Source organism: Bombina bombina, chromosome 4 (assembly GCF_027579735.1).
Source record: "Bombina bombina isolate aBomBom1 chromosome 4, aBomBom1.pri, whole genome shotgun sequence".
Lineage (NCBI taxonomy): Eukaryota > Metazoa > Chordata > Amphibia > Anura > Bombinatoridae > Bombina > Bombina bombina.
In genome coordinates, this window is record NC_069502.1 from 835378121 (window position 1) to 835398211 (window position 20091).

At 44.3% G+C, this 20091-nt stretch overlaps 1 protein-coding gene across 1 annotated transcript in view; it reads left to right on the forward strand.

Moving 5' to 3' along the window:
- Positions 1–20091, forward strand: part of LOC128657197 (oocyte zinc finger protein XlCOF6.1-like) — an 89609-nt gene that overhangs the window by 55187 nt on the left and 14331 nt on the right. Inside the window, exon 6 of the mRNA XM_053711449.1 lies at positions 5149–5253. Coding sequence (XP_053567424.1) covers positions 5149–5253 — 105 coding nt within the window. The remainder of the gene's footprint in view (positions 1–5148; positions 5254–20091) is intronic.

Sequence of the window (20091 nt, forward strand, 5' to 3'; positions counted from 1 at the left end):
ATGAACGCCAACGATCTGGACTGGATGTCTGGGTCTTGTTTTAACGCAGAAGTGTCTGCTCTCCTCCTTATCATATTGGAGTTGAGAGCATTTTACAATGCTCTTATAGCTTGGCCTCAGTTGTCCCTAGCTTGATTCCAGTCGGACAATACCTCCTTAATGGATTACATCAATCACCAGGGAGAAATTTGGAGTTCCTTAGCCATGTTGGAGGTGACTTGGATTGTTCAGTAGGCGAAAGCTCTCATTTGTTGTCTTCTTTTTGTCATCCACTTTCATGGAGTGGACAACTGGGTAGCATCCTGGGGAGTAGAAAAACTTCCAGAGGTATCCTCCAACTTAGCCTTCAAATGGGGGTGTCGGAGTTAGATCTGATGGCGTCTCAGAAAATTGCCAAGTGGCAGACGTATAGTTGTTAGAGATCCTCAGGTCACTTTGATAGATGCTCGGACGGTTCCTCAGAGTTCAGGCTGACATACCTGTTTCCTCCGGTTGCCCTCCTTCCACGAGTTATTGCTCGTATCACACAGGAGAGAGCGTCGGTAATTTTTATTGTCCCTGCGCGACCTTTGCAGGACCTGGTATGCAGACCTAGAGGAGATGTCATTTCTTCCTCCTTGGAGACGGCCTCTGAGTAGGGTCCTTCTGATCAGGGTCCTTTATCTCTTCCAAATTTAGTTTCTCTATTTGGGGATGGTACGCTTAGTGCTCTATAAGCGTGTTTTTTTCTGAGTCGGTCATTAAGACCATGATTCAGGCTTACTAGCCTGTTACTGAAGATTTACCATAACCTATGGCGTAAATATCTTTAAAGGTGTGAATCCAGGACTACTTTTGAAGTAGGATCAGGATTCTTAGAATTTGTCTTTTCTACTGGAAAGGGTCAGATTTCTACATTTCATTTGTTGCTGCATAAGCCTCTGGCGGACATGCCAGATGTGCAATCTTTTTGTCAGGCCTTAGCAGGCCTGTGCTTTTAAATCTGTTGCTCCTCCTGGGAGCCTTATCTTTGTTTTTAAAGTTTGCAGCAAGCTCAGTTGAATCTTTGCGTCCCATAGATATTTAGTTGTTATCTTGGAAGGTTTCGGACGGAATATTTAGTCAGGAAATTGTTGTTCCTTTTCTTTGTCATAGTTCTTTTTGTTGAAGAACGTTTGTTATACAACTTGGAGGTTGTACCTGCTTTCAAATTTTCTTTTCAGGCGACTAGCGAGATGTGGTGTAGTGGTTAGCTCCACCGCTCCTGAAGCAGGAGGCTGTGTGTTGAATTCAGGTAGAGCTCCTGTTTTCCCATCCGTCTCTTTCGCTAGTTTTCTGTCCCATTTGTTGTTTCTCTAAGAAACTTATAGGTCAGAAAACTTCTATTTCTTCTTCTTCTTTCTGGTTGAGAAGTATAATTGGTTTTGTGTATGAGACTGCTGGTCAGCAGTTTGAAGCCAGTTGCAGCTATTTGCACCTTGAATGAACAGCAAACTGTTTTACTGTCTCTTCTTAGTGGGTTTCAAAAATGAAACTTCTCTGGAACAGTTTTGCAAGGCCACAACTTGGCCTTCTCTGCATGCCCTGTCCAAAATTTTACAAATTGGATTTTTTGCCTCAGCTGAGGGTTTTTTGGGAGAAAGGTTCTTCAAGCAGGGGAGCCTTCTGTTTAGGTTCCCTGTCTTGTCCCTCCCTTATCATCTGTGTCCTCTAGCTTGGGTATTGATTCCCAACAGTAATTGATGATGATCCGTGGACTCACCGTGTCATTAGAAAGAAAACAAAATGAATGCTTACCTGATAAATGTATTTATTTCTTGACATGGTGAGTCCATGGCCCGCCCTATTTTTCAGACAGTTTTTTGGTATATAAACCTCAGGCACCTCTGCACCTTGTGTTATTTCCTTTCTCTCCTTTTCCTTAGGTCAAATGACTGGGGGTTGTGGGAAGGGAAGTGATACTTAACAGCTTTGCTGTGGTGCTCTTTGCCTCCTCCTGCTGGCCAGGAGTGATATTCCCGTAATTGATGATGATTCGTGGACTCACCGTGTCAAGAAAGAAATACATTTATCAGGTAAGCATAAGTCTGGAAACAGACAAGGAGGTGGCGTATTTTACTTTCCTCTTGTTTCACCTTTCAACAAATACAACCCATCTTTTCCCTCACATTTTCTTCTTTCGAAACGCACATGATTGACTTATTCTCTCCTCTCTATTTACATGTTGTTTACAGTTATATATTGCCCCCCTGGCTTTTCAACTCAATTTATTTACCAGTTTACAGCCTGGCTACCTTATTTCCTCTCCTCAGGCATCCTTGTCCTTATTCTTGGGGATTTCAACCTCACTGATGACAATCCTGCTGCCCCTGCTGCAAAAAAACTTCTCAAGCTCACTTTCTTTTATGGTCTGTCACAAAGGTCTGACCCTCCCACTCACAAAGATGGACGCTCCCTTTATCTGATTTTCAGCAATCGATGCACTCTCTCAAATTTCGAGAATTCCCCTTTTCATCTCTCTGACCATCATCTCCTCATTTGTAACATCACAGCACTTCCTACTGCTCTCCCTCCTTCTAACCCTCACACCAAATTCCACAGGTGTATTAAGTCACTAGATCAGCAACATCTTTGAATCTCTCTCAAACCTCTGTTCTCTTCCATCTCTTCCTTTTTCTGCCCTGACCAATCTGTCACTATAATTCCACCCTTACATCGGTCCTTGACAATTTGGTCCTGACATACTCCTCTGACACGCTACCTACACAGATGTTCTGCACTTCTGAGCGACACTGGAGAAAATCCCAGTGTTTAGCTGACATTTCATTTCATTATTTACATTTTATTTAATTACATTATTCTGCCCTTAACCTCTCTAAGCAGGATTACTTCTCTGCTCTTATCTCTACTCTTTCTTTAAACCCAAAATGTTCTCCACTTTTCATACCATTCTCTGCCCACCCCCACCTATTTCCACTTCTCTCTTAGCTCAAGATTTTCAAACCACTTCGCCAAATAAAAATTGATTCCATTAGAATTAAATCATCTTTCAACATACTACCAGTCTTCAAACCACAAAGCCACACATTCAGCTCTTTTGCTTCTGCTACTAATGAAGAAGTTTCTGCCCTTATATCTTCCTCTCACTCCTGTCCCTTTTATCCCATCCCCTCACAACTGCCACTTTCCCTTTCTCCTACTCTTATTCCAATATTTTTAATCTCTCCCTTAGCACTGGTATATTTCCCCCATCCCTTAAACATGCACTAATCACACCTATCCTCAGAAAATCTCTCGATCCATCATCCCCATCCAACTACAGCCCTATTTCCCTACTCCCCCTTGACTCGAAACTTCTAGAATGGCTTGTATATACACGTTTATCACATTAATTCACAACAAACTCCTTCATTGATCCATTGGATTTTGCCCCCAACACTACACAGACACCACAATCACTAAGGTTACTAATGACCTAGTTTAATTAGTTAGTGCAAAATCAAAACTGTCAACACAGTCATCTTGCGGTTCTCCACCTACCTGTCTAACCAAACCTTTAGTGTAACCTTTTCCGGCAGATCCTCTAACCCTTTACCACTTTCTGTTGGGGTACCACAATGTTCTGTGCGTGGTACCCTTTTCTTCTCAATCTATACATCATCCTTAGGTTTGTTAATAAAGTCCCACAGGTTTCAATATCATTTAGCTGCTGATGATACCCAAATCTACCTCTCTGCACCAGTCCTATCCCCTTCCTTACTAACTTGTGTCACTAACTGTCTAATATTTCATCCTGGATGTCCTCCCGCTACCTTAAGCCAAATCTCTCCATATCCCCCCTCTTCCAAGATCCCTACCCCTAGGGTACTCCACACTCTTTCATTCCCCACATCCAGTCTTTGGCCAATTCCTTCCACCTTAAAAACAAAATTTGCCACTTCCTCACACAAGACACAAATAAGATTTTAAAGGGACAGTCTAGTCAAACATAAACTTTCATGATTCAGATAGGGCATGCAATTTTAAACAACATATCAAATTGTCTTTGTTCTTTTGGTATTCTTGTTGAAAGCTAAACTTAGGTAGGCTTAAACTGATTTCTAAGCCTTTGAAGGCCGCCTCTTATCTTAGTGCATGTTGACAGTTTTTCACAGTAAGACAGTGCTAGTTCATGTGTACCATATAGATAACCTTGTGCTCACTCCTGTGGAGTTATTGCTGAGTCAGCACTGATTGCCTAAAATTCAAATCTGTCAAAAAAAACTGAGATAAGATGACAGTCTGCACAGGCTAAGATACAAGGTACTCACAGAGATAAGACGTGTTTTAATATAACAGTGTTGGTTATGCAAAACTAGAGAAGGTTAATAAAGAGATTATCTATCTTTATAAACAATACAATTTTTTCAAGTAGACTGTCCCTTTAATCCATTCTTTTATCTTTTCCTGCCTTGACTATTGCAATTCCATCCTCTCCGGCCTCCTTAGCTGCTGTCTATCTCCCTTACAATCCATAATAAATTCCTCTGCCAGGCTGATCTTCCTTACTCGTCACTCTTCATCTGCTGCACCGCTCTGACAATCTCTTCACTGGCTCCCTCTAACCTCCAGAATAAAACACAAAATCCTTACTCTGAAATTCAAGGCTCTTAATAACACTATCTCCAACCTTTTCTCCAGATACTCTGCCTCCCATCCTCTTCACTCTGCTTACAACCTCCCTCCTCTTTTTTTACCTCAATTACATTCCCATCTATAAGACTTCTCCAGATTGGACCCTATTTTGAGGAACTCTCTGCTTCTCTCCACAAGACTCTCCCCATGTTTTCACATTTTCAAGCGCTCCTTAAAGACTCTACTGTTCAGAGATGCGTACAATATACACTAACATTTCTTATCTTAGTTCTCCTCCTTTAGATATCCACTTAAACCCTCTTAGCATTTAAGCCTACAAGTCCAGCTGCTTTGTAGAAATAATTTACAACAGTGTAACTCCTGGCAGGGCCCTCTACCTATTTGTCTCCATGATTCTTAATTTGCATATTAGACCCATGTTTATACTGCTGCAGAATCTGTTGACGTTCTACGAATAACTGATAATAATAATAATCATGGGATATAAAAACTAGATTATGTGATATAAAAACTGAATCTGCTTTATTTGTACAGATGAAGATATCACTGATATAGTGAAAGTTGAGATAACAGAAGATCTGTATCCGTGTGATCAGGTGAAGACTGAGGAGGATGAAGTTCCTATAAATACAGCTACAGGTGATTAGCTCATATTAAGTAAAGGGAAGATTCTGTGATGGTGAAATTTTGTCTCATGTAAATAACAGTTATATTTGCTCAGATGGTTATACTGCAGACACAAGTTAGCCTTTTAATAAGGATAAAACAGACAGAATAATGTGATTCTTTAGAGACAAGTTGAACAGTAATATGCAGTTTATAGGTCAGTAGTGTATTTATATTTCTGCTGCAGTAATCCTCTCTCCAACCACAGATGATATACACTATGTAGCATCAGAAATTAGTCACTACTCAAAGCCCTAATAAACATACTTATATAAGAAATATATAAACTTGGAACTTTAAGATAGTTGCCTTTTCCACCCAACAATATTATTTATCAGTGAAATTGTGAATATTTCTTTTTTTATAGCCTACTTCCTTTTTGACCCTTCAGAATGTTCCTTAGGCCAAAAAGAACATTCAGCCTTTGTTCAGGCTAGATACATGTAAATGTAGCAGAGATCATTATGATATACTATAGTGTCCAAAATAAACAGCAGCCATCAGGCAGTGCTAGAGAGTCTTGTCACAATACCCCCAGGTGTGGTGACAGTGATTCTCTTCTTCCTGACCATGCAGTGTCTGGAGACAAATCGGTTTCTCTCTTTGGCCTGGGTCATAGGAGGTGGTGAGTGCCCCAGCCATTGGTGCCATTTATCTTTGTCTTTAGTCCTTTTTACAAGCGCAAGCTATAGAGGACTCTGATATGTTAGAGGGTACTCCCTCTTCACCTTAAGATAATGCCTGTCTATATTGTGAGGAGGCCACATTATACCCGCCTGCTCAATTATGTTCCTCATGCCTTGATAAAGTAATCTTATCAAAGAAAGCTAATATATTTAGTATTACTGAGCCTTCTACCTCTGAGGAGTCTCCGTCCCATGAGGTGTGCACCCTACATTCATCTCCTAATACACATGCAGCTTCCCGTAGCATTTTTATTCCTCCATCTTGAGGGACCCTTTTACCGCCAGACTTTACTGAACAGTTACAGACGGCAGTGTCTGCGGCTTTTACTGCTTTACCTCACACTGCTAAGCGCAAGCGAAAGGTTAAATATTGCTGTCTTTCCCAGTGGTCATCTACTAACTTATTGGATTTATCTGATACAAGATTATCCGATGATGAAGGCGCCTCTGATACTTCAGAGGATGCTCTTTCTAGGTCGGAATCTGCTGCCTCTAAGCCTCCAGCTGCGGAGGAACCAGACTTTAGATTTAGGATTGAACACTTACGCTTTCTGCTAAAGGAGGTGTTGGTCCCAGAGGTCCCAGAACCTAAATTACCTGAGGAACCTTGCATTCCTAAATTAGATAAGGTCTACGAGGGCAGGGTTGTAACACAGAAGTTCCTGGTTCCCGTAAAGATGGCAAACATTATTAAGAATGAATGGGAAAGACTCGGTTCTTCTTTTTCCCCTTCTTCTTCCTTTAAGAAATTGTTCCCGGTTCCGGACTCTCAGTTAGAGTTGTGGGGCTCCGTCCCTAAGGTAGACGGTGCTATCTCCATGCTTGCTAAACTCACTACTATCCCACTTGAGGATAGTTTGTTGTTTAAAGAGTTGTGGGGCTCCGTCCCTAAGGTAGACGGTGCTATCTCCATGCTTGCTAAACTCACTACTATCCCACTTGAGGATAGTTTGTTGTTTAAGGAGCCCATGGATAAGAAGCTGGAAACTCTATTAAAAAAGATGTTTCAGCAAACAAATTATTGTTCCAACCAGCAACGGCTGTTGCTGTGGTTGCGGAAGCGGCTATCTACTGGTGCGACTCCTTATCTGAGTTGATCAAGGTGGAGGGTCCCCTCGGCACGATCCTGGAAAGAATTAGGGCCTTAAGGTTAGCTTTTTCTTTTATTTGTGATGCAAATATGCAGATTATTCACCTAAACGCCAAGGCTTCAGGTTTTTCTGTGCTAGCCCGTAGGGCACTCTGGCTGAAATCTTAGTCTGCGGACATGACTTTGAAGTCTAGACTTCTTTCCCTCCCATTCAAGGGAAAGATTCTTTTTGGTCCAGGCCTTGACTCTATTATATCCACAGTTACTGGAGGCAAAGGTGCCTTTTTACCGCAGGATAAGAAGAATAAGCCTAAGGGACAAGGTCCTAATTTTCGTTCCTTTTGTTTGGACAAATCCCAAAGTCAGCAGCCCACTGCAAACCCGGAGCAGTCCAAGGGAACTTGGAAACCTCCTCAGTCCTGGAATAAATCCAAGCAGAATAAGAAGCCAGCCGAGTCAAAGTCATCATGAAGGGGCAGCCCCCGATCAGGCTTTGGATCTGGTAGGGGGCAGACTGTCATTTTTTCCAGAAGCTTGGTTTGGGGATGTGCAAGACCCGTGGGTACTGGAGGTCATCGCTCAGGGATACAGGATAGGTTTCAAGTCTCATCCTCCCAGGGGCAGATTCCTCTTATCAAACCTGTCTTCAAGGCCAGAAAAGAGAGAGGCTTTTCTAGGGTGTGTGAGGGATCTCTCCACCCTGGGGGTCATTGTAACGGTACCTCCAGCAGAGAGAGGTCTGGGATACTACTCAAACCTGTTTGTGGTCCCAAAGAAGGAGGGTACTTTTCGTCCAATTCCTAAGGTGTTCAAACAAATTCCTGTCTGCCCCTCGTTCAAGATGGAGACAATAAGGTCCATTCCGTTTAGTCTAGCTACTGCTCCAAGAGTTTTTACGAAGGTTCTAGGGGCTCTGTTCGTAGTGGCCAGAACCAGAGGGATTGCAGTGGCGCCATACTTCAACGATATTTTGGTTCAAGCACCGTCCTGTCGTCTCGCAAAGGACCATTCGAAAGCTCTTCTTTCTCTTCTTCGATCTCATGGATGGAAGATAAACTTAGAAAAGAGTTTTCTTATTCCCAGTACCAGGGTGGAACCAAACCAAATGCTATCCTAACCAAGTCAGACGAGTCCCTCCTAGAACATTCATGAAAAAAGCAAGGTTAGCCTCAAGTTTTATATACTTATGATTTTACTATGCCAATCCATTAGTTATTAACCCTCCCCCCCCCCCCTCTCTCTAGAGTGCCATCTTAGAGCTGGCTAGGTATATAACATATTCCAGCTCTCCATAAGATCTAGAATCATTTGAGCCACCCTCCCCCTCTATTGTATATACAATTATCTTAGAGAGGACTAGAACATTAAGGTTCATATACTCATTCACTAAATAGAGCGAAGTCTATTTAACAGCCAAATGTTTCTTAGAGGACATCCAATACAGAGAGGCATACACATTCCCCCCTCCTTATAGATTTAAAACGTAGTATTCACACATTAGAATATACATAGGGTGTATAGAATGTTATTAAGGTTTTAACTAATTGATGCTTTATACACACTGAGAGGACTCTTGGAGGCCCATACAATGTCATGTTTAGTATAGTATTGACATAGCATTATTTCAGATCAAGGGGCCCCACTCAATCTAAAATTTGCTAAATAATTTTGTTGCATTATTATAGCATAAGTTGTCATTGACATTGAAAGTGAAATCATAACCAATGCTTAACATTTATTTAGCATACTCTATATGGTTTTCCCATAGAGACCCCTGTTAAGATTGTTTTTATTTAAATGCTAATACTTTTGTGTCTGAAATATTGAGCATAAGCAAGTATTACTCACATTGACAATTGTTTATAAATAATCTGTTCTGTCTGTCTCATGCCGACCAGGATCCATGTGATCATATTGAGGGTGTTTTTCCATCACGTCTGTAACACACCTGTTTTCTAATGGCCAATTATCCGAATCAAACTGATTGGTCCACTACACCTTCATATGGATCCTGGCCGGCAGAGACTGACATCTCTGATGAAGCGCATGTGCCCATGCGCGAAACGCGTAAGATAGGAGCTCACCTGATATGCTGAAGTCTGCTCCATAATAAACTCTTACTAAATTGACTCCAGGACTCAGCCTCCTTTTTCCTCATCTTGTATGATAATAGATTCCATACCTATGAGGATATTTCTTACATGCCAGATTCCATCTCAGACCTCTTCAGCTGTGCATGATGAGACAGTGGAACGGCAATCATTCAGATCTGTCTCAACAGATTTCTCTGGACATCCGGTAGAGAGTATATCGCTCTCCTGGTGGCTTTGTCCATATCACCTGTCCCGAGGGACGTCCTTCATGAAACCATCCTGGGAGATATTGACTACGGACGTGAGTCTCTCAGGATGGGGAGCTGTTTGGGGTGCCAGGAAGGCTGAATCTCTCCTCCCGATCAACATCATCTTCAATGCTCTGAAAGCTTGGCCCCTTCTGGGTTCGACCCAGTTTATCAGATTCCAATTGGACAACATAACCTCAGTGGCTTACATCAACCATCAGGGGGGAACGAGAAGCTCCCTAGCAATGAGGGAAGTATTATTATTATTATTATCGGTTATTTGTGGAGAGCCAACAGATTCCGCAGTGCTAAGTATCTCGGATTCTGGAGTGGGCTGAGGCTCACAGCTGTTCGCTGTCAGCAATTTACAGTCCGGGTGTGGACAACTGGGAAGCAGATTTTCTCAGCAGACAATCCTTTCGTCCGGGGGAATAGTCTCTCCCTCCTGAGGTGTTTGCAGAGATATGCAACAGGTGGGGGACGCCGGAGATAGATCTCACGGCATCTTGTCTCAATATCAAGCTACCCAGATATGGGTCGAGGTCCAGGGATCCTCAGACGGAGCTAATAGATGCATTAGCAGTGCCTTGGAGGTTCAGTCTAATCTACCTGTTCCCGCCGTTACCACTCCTTCCTCATGTAGTGGCCGCATCAAACAGGATCAGGTGTCAGTGATACTGATTGCTCCATCGTGGCCGCGAAGGATGTTTCACGGATCCAGTGGGGATGTCATCTTCTCCTCCATGGAGGTTGCCTTGTCACAGGCATCTGCTGGAACAAGGTCCTTTTGTTCATCAAAAATTCTCTGAGGCTGACTGCATGGTGATTGAACGCTTAGTTCTAGCCAAGAGAGGTTTTTCTGAGAGAGTTATTGATACTCTCATTCAAGTCCGTAAGCCGGTTACTCGTCGCATCTATCATAAAGTGTGGGGGACCTACTTATTCTGGTGTGAAGAGCATGGATTTCCCTGGCATAAGGTCAGGGTTTCCAGGATTCTTTCTTTTCTCCAGGATGGTCTTTCGGCTAACTCTCTTAAGGGATAGATTTCGGCTCTATCTGTTTTACTGCACAAGAGGCTTACTGAGCTTCCAGATGTCCAGTCCTTTGTTCAGGCTCTGTCTAGAATCAGACCTGTGTTTCGACCTAGCGCTCCTCCTTGGAGCTTAAATCTTGTTCTTAAGGTTTTGCAGAGGGCTCCGTTTGAGCCTTGGAAGGCTCTCTTTTTACTGGCTATTGCCTCGGCATGCAGAGTATCTGAGATGGCTGTCTTGCGATGTAAGCCCCCTTATCTAGTATTCCATGCTAATAAGGCTGTTCTTCGTTCTGGGTTAGGTTTCTTCCTAAGGTTTTTTCTGATCGCAACATCAATCAGGAGATTGTTGTTCCTTCCTTGTGTCCTAGCCCTTTTTCTTCGAAGGAGCGGTTACTTCATAATTTGGATGTGGTTCGGGCCTTGAAGTTCTATCTTCAAGCCACTAAGGAGTTTAGACAGATTTCTTCTTTGTTTGATGTCTATTCTGGGAAGCGTAAGGGGCAGAAAGCCTCATCCACTTCCTTGTCCTTTTGGTTGAGGATCATTATTCGCTTAGCTTATGAAACAGCGGGACATAAGCCTCCTCAGAGGATTAAGGCTCATTCTACTAGAGCAGTCGTTTACTCTTGGGCCTCCAAGAATGAGGCATCTATGGAGCAGATTTGTAAGGCAGCTACCTGGTCCTCCTTACATACCGTTTCAAAATTTTACAAGTTTGACGTTTTTGCTTCGGCTGAAGCATCTTTTGGGAGAACGGTTGTAGGCTGTGGTGCCCTCAGAATAGGGTCTGCCTCTCTTTTTACCCTCCCATTTCATTTAGTGTCCTCTAGAGCTTGGGTATATGTTTCCCACAAGTAAGGAATGAAGCCGTGGACTCTCCTCATATTAAGAAGAAAAAACGGCCCCGCCCATTTTCTCAGTTGGGCGGACCAAAATTTTTTGTTCTTCTGGCACCATTTATACCCTGATATTTCTACTATTCCTTGTCCCCTCGGCAGAATGACTGGGGTATGAGGGAAGTTGGGGAGGTATTTAAGCTTTTGGCTGGGGTGTCTTTGCCTCCTTCTGATGGCCAGGTTTAGTAATTCCCACAAGTAAGGAATGAAGCCATGGACTCTCCTCATACATAATAATATGTTTTATATTTATGTTTCTCTTGTAAGATGTATCGAGTCCACGGATTCATCCATACTTGTGGGATATTCAACTTCCTTACAGGAAGTGGCAAAGAGAGCACCCACAGCAGAGCTGTCTATATAGCTCCTCCCTTAGCTCCACCCCCCAGTCATTCTCTTTGCCTACTCTAAGTACTAGGAAGGGTAAAGTGAGTGTGGTGACAAAAATGTTAGTTTTTATTTTCTCAAGCAAAAGTTTGTTATTTTAAATGGTACCGGTGTGTACTATTCACTCTCTGGCAGAAAAGGGATGAAGATTTCTGCAAGGAGGATGATGATCTTAGCACTTTGTAACTAAGATCCACTGCTGTTCTCACAAGGGCTGAAGAGTACAGGAAAACTTCAGTTGGGGGAACGGTTTGCATGCTAAGCTGCATTGAGGTATGTTCAGTCTATTTTTTTCTAGACAGACTGTGATAATTCAAGAAAAGGCTGGCAATATCCCCATGAGGGAAGGGTAAGCTGTATTCAGACATTTAGTAGGAATCCCAGCTTGCATAAAGGGCTCATTGGTTACTGGTGACACTGATAGGAAAAGACGTTTTTTTCTATTGAAAACATAATGTTTTTTGAGGGACTTTAAGGGGTAATTGTGGCTTATTTAAGGGTTATTAACCCACATGGCTAGTTTAGAAACACTTTGGTGTGTTTCTTTTAGGCCCCATAACATCGAGTGAGGTGGGAGGGGCCATTTTCGCGCCTCAGTTGCACAGTTTCTTTTACTCAGAGACATCCAGCTGCTTCTCCAGAGGGTCCTGCTGTGTTTGAGGGCTTAAAAGAAGTTTTTTTCCCCCACAAATCTATCCTAAAGGGCAGGTAGGCCCCACAGCAGAGCTGTTGCAAGGTGCTGAACATTTTTTTACCGGTTTTTGAGGTTTTGTCAATCCGGTTTTTACATTAAGGGGTTAATCGTTTATTTGTCTGGCTATGCAAACTTACTAAGGCTTTATAATGCTACTGTAAAAAATTCATTAAGTTTACTGCTTTTTTACACTGTTTTGCAGAGTTTGTGCATCTTTTTTTCTCTTAAAGGCACAGTACCATTTTTTTTTATTTATTTTTTATTTTTTTCCTAAGTATTATTTGCTTTGATTAAAGTGTTTTCCAAGCTTGCTTGTTTCATTACTAGCCTGTTTAACATGTCTGACATCAAGGAAAATCCTTGTTCAATGTGTTTAGAAGCCATTGTGGAACCCCCTCTTAGAATGTGTCCCACTTGCACTGATATGTCTATAAATTATAAAGAGCATATTTTAGCACTTAAAAATATAGCAATAGATGATTCTCAGACAGAAGGAAATGAGGGTTTGCCATCTAGCTCTCCCCAAGTGTCACAACCAGTAACGCCCGCACAAGTGACGCCAAGTACCTCTAGTGCGTCAAATTCATTTACTTTACAAGACATGGCCACAGTTATGAATACAACCCTCACAGAGGTTTTATCTAAGCTGCCTGGTTTACAAGGAAAGTGTGACAGCTCTGGGTTAAGAACAAATGCTGAGCTGTCTGACGCTTTAGTAGCCGTATCCGATATACCCTCACAATGTTCTGAAGTAGGGGTAAGGAATTTGTTATCTGAGGAAGAAATTTCTGATTCAGGAAAGACGCTCCCTCAGACAGATTCTGATATGACGGCCTTTAAATATAAGCTTGAACACCTCCGCTTATTGCTCAGGGAGGTATTAGCGACTCTAGATGATTGTGACCCTATAGTGGTCCCAGAGAAATTGTGTAAAATGGACAAATACTTAGAGGTTTCTGTTTACACTGATGTTTTTCCAGTCCCTAAGAGGATTGTGAATATTGTTACTAAGGAGTGGGATAGACCAGGTATTCCGTTCGCTCCCCCTCCTGTCTTTAAGAAAATGTTTCCCATATCTGACACCATGCGGGACTTGTGGCAGATGGTTCCTACGGTGGAGGGAGCTATTTCTACTCTTGCTAAGCGTACAACTATACCTATCGAATACAGTTGTGCTTTCAAAGATCCTATGGATAAAAAATTAGAGTGTCTCCTGAAGAAAATTTTTGTTCATCAAGGTTTTCTTCTCCAACCTATTGCATGCATTGTTCCTGTAACTACTGTAGCTGCTTTCTGGTTCGAGGCTCTAAAAGAGGCTCTTCAGATGGAGACTCCATTAGAGGATATTATGGATAGAATTAAGGCCCTTAAGTTGGCTAATTCTTTCATTACAGATGCCGCTTTCCAACTGGATAAATTAGCGGCAAAGAATTCAGGTTTTGCCATTTTAGCACGCAGGGCGTTATGGCTTAAGTCCTGGTCTGCTGATGTGTCATCAAAATCTAAACTTTTGAACATCCCTTTCAAAGGAAAGACCCTATTCGGGCCTGAACTGAAAGAGATTATTTCAGACATCACTGGAGGGAAAGGCCATGCCCTCCCTCAGGATAAAACAAATAAAATGAGGACCAAACAAAATAATTTTCGTTCCTTTCGGAACTTCAAGGGTGGTCCCGCTTCAGCTTCCCCTGCTGCAAAGCAAGAGGGGAATTTTGCCCAATCCAAGTCAGTCTGGAGACCTAACCAGGCTTGGAACAAGGGTAAACAGGCCAAGAAGCCTGCAGCTGCCTCTAAGACAGCATGAAGGGGTAGCCCCCGATCCGGGACCGGATCTAGTAGGGGGCAGACTCTCTCTCTTCGCTCAGGCTTGGGCAAGAGATGTTCACGATTCCTGGGCTTTAGAAATTGTGTCCCAGGGATATCTTCTGGACTTAAAAGACTCCCCCCCCCCCCCCCCCAAGGGGGAGATTTCACATTTTTCAATTGTCTGCCAACCAGACAAAGAGAGAGGCGTTCTTATGCTGTGTAGAAGACCTACATACCATGGGAGTGATCCGCCCAGTTCCAAAAGCAGAAAAAGGGCTAGGGTTTTACTCAAACCTGTTTGTGGTTCCCAAAAAAGAGGGAACATTCAGACCAATCTTGGATCTCAAAATTCTAAACAAATTCCTCAGAGTACCATCATTCAAGGTGGAGACTATTCGGACTATTCTACCGTTGATCCAGGAGGATCAATATATGACTACCGTGGGCTTAAAGGATGCATATCTACACATCCCTATTCACAGAGATCATCATCAATTCCTCAGATTCGCCTTTCTGGACAGGCATTACCAGTTTGTGGCCCTTCCCTTCGGGTTGGCCACGGCTCCCAGAATTTTCACAAAGGTGCTAGGGTCCCTTCTGGCGGTTCTAAGACCGCGGGGCATAGCAGTGGCGCCTTATCTAGACGACATCTTAATTCAGGCTACGACTTTCCAGCTAGCCAAGTCTCACACGGACATCGTGTTGGCTTTTCTGAGATCTCACGGGTGGAAGGTGAACATAAAAAATAGTTCTCTCTTCCCTCTCACAAGAGTGTCCGTCCTAGGGACTCAGATAGACTTGGTAGAAATGAAAATATTTCTGACGGAGGTCAGAAAATCAAAACTCTTAACCACTTGCCGAGCTCTTCATTCCATTCTTCGGCCATCAGTGGCTCAGTGTATGGAGGTAATCGGACTCATGTTAGCGGCAATGGACATAGTTCCTTTTGCCCGCCTACACCTCAGACCACTGCAACTATGCATGCTCAAACAGTGGAATGGGGATTATGCAAATTTATCTCCTCAACTGCATCTGGACCAGGAGACCAGTGATTCTCTTCTCTGGTGGTTGTCTCAGGACCACCTGACTCAGGGAATGTGTTTCCGCAGGCCAGAGTGGCTCATAGTAACGACAGATGCCAGCCTGCTAGGCTGGGGTGCAGTCTGGAACTCCCTGAAAGCACAGGGCTTATGGTCTCGGGAGGAAACTCTCCTCCCGATAAACATTCTAGAACTGAGAGCGATATTCAATGCGCTTCAGGCGTGGCCTCAGCTAGCTGCGGCCAAATTCATCAGATTTCAGTCGGACAACATCACGACTGTAGCTTATATCAATCATCAAGGAGGAACACGGAGTTCTCTAGCGATGATGGAGGTAACCGAAATAATCCGATGGGCGGAGGATTTCTATCTTGGAAAGTTCTGCTTTTAGTAGCTATCTCTTCGGCTCGAAGAGTTTCTGAGTTATCTGCTTTACAGTGTGACTCACCTTACCTTGTTTTCCATGCAGATAAGGTGGTTTTGCGTACCAAACCTGGATTCCTTCCTAAGGTTGTTTCTAATAGGAATATCAATCAGGAAATTGTTGTTCCTTCGTTGTGTCCTAATCCTTCTTCAAAGAAGGAACGTCTGTTGCACAATCTTGATGTGGTTCGTGCTTTAAAGTTCTACTTACAAGCAACTAAAGATTTCCGTCAAACATCTTCATTGTTTGTTGTTTATTCTGGTAAGCGGAGAGGTCAAAAGGCTACGGCTACCTCTCTTTCTTTTTGGCTGAAAGCATCATCCGTTTGGCTTATGAGACTGCTGGCCAGCAGCCTCCTGAAAGAATTACTGCTCATTCTACTAGAGCAGTGGCTTCCACATGGGCTTTTAAAAATGAGGCTTCTGTTGAACAGATTTGTAAGGCGGCGACTTGGTCTTCGCTTCATACTTTTTCCAAATTTTACAAATTCGATACTTTTGCTTCTTCGGAGGCTATTTTTGGGAGAAAGGTTCTACAAGCAGTGGTGCCTTCCGTTTAAGGTACCTGTCTTGTCCCTCCCTTTATCCGTGTCCTAAAGCTTTGGTATTGGTATCCCACAAGTATGGATGAATCCGTGGACTCGATACATCTTACAAGAGAAAACAGAATTTATGCTTACCTGATAAATGTATTTCTCTTGTGATGTATCGAGTCCACGGCCCGCCCTGTTTATTTAAGACAGGTAGTATATTTTTATTTTAAAAACTTCAGTCACCTCTGCACCCTATAGTTTCTCCTTTTTCTTCCTAGCCTTCGGTCGAATGACTGGGGGGTGGAGCTAAGGGAGGAGCTATATAGACAGCTCTGCTGTGGGTGCTCTCTTTGCCACTTCCTGTAAGGAAGGAGAATATCCCACAAGTATTGATGAATCCGTGGACTCGATACATCACAAGAGAAATAAATTTATCAGGTAAGCATAAATTCTGTTTTTGTTTAGTTTTTTTGCATTTTTCATACGATCCCAACTTTTTTGGAATTGGGGTTTTATTTATATATATATATATATATATATATATATATATATATACACACACACACACAAACAAAAAGGTATTTGCGCACATCCATTTTAAAAAGCACAACATATTTTTTGAACTGCTGCAAAAAATTGCCTGCAAAAATCATCAAGAGACAACTATTCTTTTTAAATATAATTGGGATTTTAGTCACACAATATGCCTATATTCTGCTTAGCCAGTCACCAACTTACAAGGTGCCCCAATATAGACTGGTCCTAACACTACAGACAGTGGAGGGCAGAATAGCCCGTAACAAACATAAGAAATAAGGCCCTTAGGAGTGTGCTGCTGTGAAGTGGCAATGATGTTGCATTAGTGTGGGTGGGGATTTAGCTTACCTATAAGAAGCTAGGTTACAGGCCCCAGACCCTCTCGTCTTCACAGCTTGCAGGGTCTTCATTTTTTCGGTCTTCTGCAGCATGGATCGCTTTGCCGGAGTACCTGTGAGGATGGAAGAGTTGGAGGAGCTGATGATTGGGGACTTTGACTCTGAGTAGGACGTCATACCGCCATCCCCTAAGGCCCGGTCTCTTCCTTATTCCCTGAGGTGCGCGTAGTCCCCCCTCTCAGGCCCCACCTACCGCGGCGGTGCTCTCATCCACTTCCCTTGCTTCCCTCGTTTGTCCGTGGTTGGGTCCGGGGTCGTTATCCCTCCATCCCAAATGCTGCCCCCCAATGTGTCGGTAGCTGGAGATAGTGGGAGCGTTGTAGCCTTACCTTCTCCGTCGGTTACCTTGTCTGGTGATGCGGTATCGGCCATGGTCACGCTTCTTCAGTCCCTCTCGTCGATCCTGTCAGGTGATGGTCTCCCTCCTGCGGTCACAAGTTTTGGGTCCCCTCTGCCATCTCCGGCTCGTCCGGCGGTGTCGGTGTCAGCGCAGGAATCTTCCTCCATGCGTGCGGCCATGTCCGCTCCAGATGATGTCACTTCCGGTTTCACCGCTTCTGGTGATGTCATTTCCAGTATGGCCATTCGGGAACAGGCATCTAAACGGGCAGCATTGTCTTTGCCTCCAGGGTGCTCAGGTAAGAGAGGAGTGCTTGGGGGGGGTGAGGCCCGTTGGGGGGCGCAGCTTGCCACTGAGGATCAGCGCTCGCGTGGGGGCAATGTTATTGGTACTCTAGGGGGTCACAGCTGTGAGCCACGTGGGGACAATTCACAGGGTGGTGGGCCTTGACTGGTCAGCAATTATCTGGGCAGGCAGGGGGTAATAAGCGGGCCGGTGGAAATTCTCGGCCTAGGAGCCGTGCGGCCACATCGCGGTGCACTCAAAGCGCAACGCGGGGCGTACGTGGCTCATCCGCGGGTGTCCCCCCCCAGCGAGGCCTTTCCGGGTGTCACTACTAGGGCCTCTGCTAAGAAGGTTTCTAGCGTTCTTCTCAGTCATGGGACTGCGCTAGGCGCAGAGCAGGGCCCTGTCAGGCAAGTTCAGTTTGCTAATGCGGTGTTGGATGTGCAAGTGGGCAGTGTGTCTGAAAGCATGGAGACCGTGTGTGGCGCAGAGCGTAGGAGTGATAGCCCAGGTGGGATTGATGCTATTGTTAATCGGCCCTTGTCCTCCCCCCATGGTACTCCTCTCTCTCATTTTTCCTTTCAGGATACCATGGAGCCTCAAGGAGCAATTATAGCTATGCATTCAGGTCCAGATGGTTGTGGCGATGAGGAGCAGAGCCATGAGCAGCCATCAACTTCATCCGGTCCCCTGCCTGTGCCTCGTTCTCTGGGATCTGGTAAGGCCATTTTATCTTGCGGGCATAGGGGGTTTAGTTCATCGTCTGATGATTCTGGGTTTGAAAGTGATAGGTCACCAGACTCTTGATGACCAGGATGGGAGTCCCTTTGGCTGAGGATAAGACCAAGGGTCCTTGTACATGCCTCACTTTTCTGGACATGGAAATCGACTCAGTGGCAAAGCAGTGTCGTTTGCCACAGGATAAAATTGCCCGCATGTTGGGGTCTGTCAGGTTCATGAAATCGGAGGTCTGTAAAGGACCTTCAGACCCTCCTGGGCCTTCTGAATTTAGCCGGCAGAATTATTCCTATGGGTAGGATGTTCCTCCGACGGCTTGAACGGCAGTTGTGCGAGGAGCGGTCTCAAATGTGTAGGTTTCGCGTGTCACCTGAAATGGTGGATGACCGTGTGGTATGAGAGCATGTTCTGAGTCATTTTAATGGAATCTGCCTAATGGCTGAGGGCTGTTTCTTCCAACTCGGTGATTCAGTTGTTCACTGATGCGGCAGGGTCCCACAAGAAGGGTGCCTTTTTGTCCAGTCGATGGAGTGCAGGCCCATGGCTTTGGTCATGGATCGATAAGGGGCTTGTCATCATAGTGGCCCTCAAAGTTTGGGGCGAACAGCTTCAAGACCACAAGGTGGTATTCTGGACAGAAAACATGAGCGTTGTTTTCGCCATTAACAAGCTCACGTCTGGGTCTCCTCCGGTGGTGGGATACTTAAAGCTGCTGGTGCTGAGGTGTCTGCACCTGAATATTGTGTTCCAGGTTAAACATGTGCCTGGTGTCCAGAATAGGATTGCTGATGGGCTTTCCCGCTTTCAGTGGGAAGCCTTCTATGCGTTAGTTCCTCAGGCGGATACTAACTGATAGCTTTGTCCTGATTATCTATGGCAGGTAGCGCTGAATGGGGACCTTTGATTGCCATGATCCATTCTTCACTTGCCCCTTCTACCTGGAACACTTATGTGAAGCACTGGTCTGAGTGGATCGCTTTCTGCGATAGGACTGGCCGACCATCTTGCAATGGCGACCAATGGGGTCTTCTGGATTGGATCACCGAGATTAAAGGTAATGGGATATCTAAAGGGGCAGTCTGTTCTTGACTGACTGCCGTGTCCTCCTTCTGTAAGCTATACAGCCTCGCTGACTCTTCAAAAACCTTCCTGGTTAGACAGGTACTGAGGGGTTGGGAGTGTATGGTGCCCAGAACAAAGGAAGTTAGGGAACCCGTTATAATCGAGCGATTGGTTGTCCTTTGTCAAGCTTTGCCCATGGTGTGTTCTTCTGCCTACAAAGCTACCCTGTTCTCCGCCGCCTTCGGGTTGGCTTTTCACGGGGCACTCAGGGTGGGAGAATTGGTCCCCCCCTTGAGGAACAAGCCTGGAGGTCTTCTGGCCTCTCATGTCAAGAATGACGAGTCGTCTATTCTTGTATTTCTTCCCAGATCGAAGACTGACCAAGAAGGGAAAAGAGTTTGGATGTCGTTACTGGCCCACGAGGGCTAAGTTTATTGCCCAGTCGGGCTCATTAGGACCTACATGGACGTGCATCCAGAGGGTCTGTCACAATTCCTTGTCCACAGAATTGGTTCCCTGTT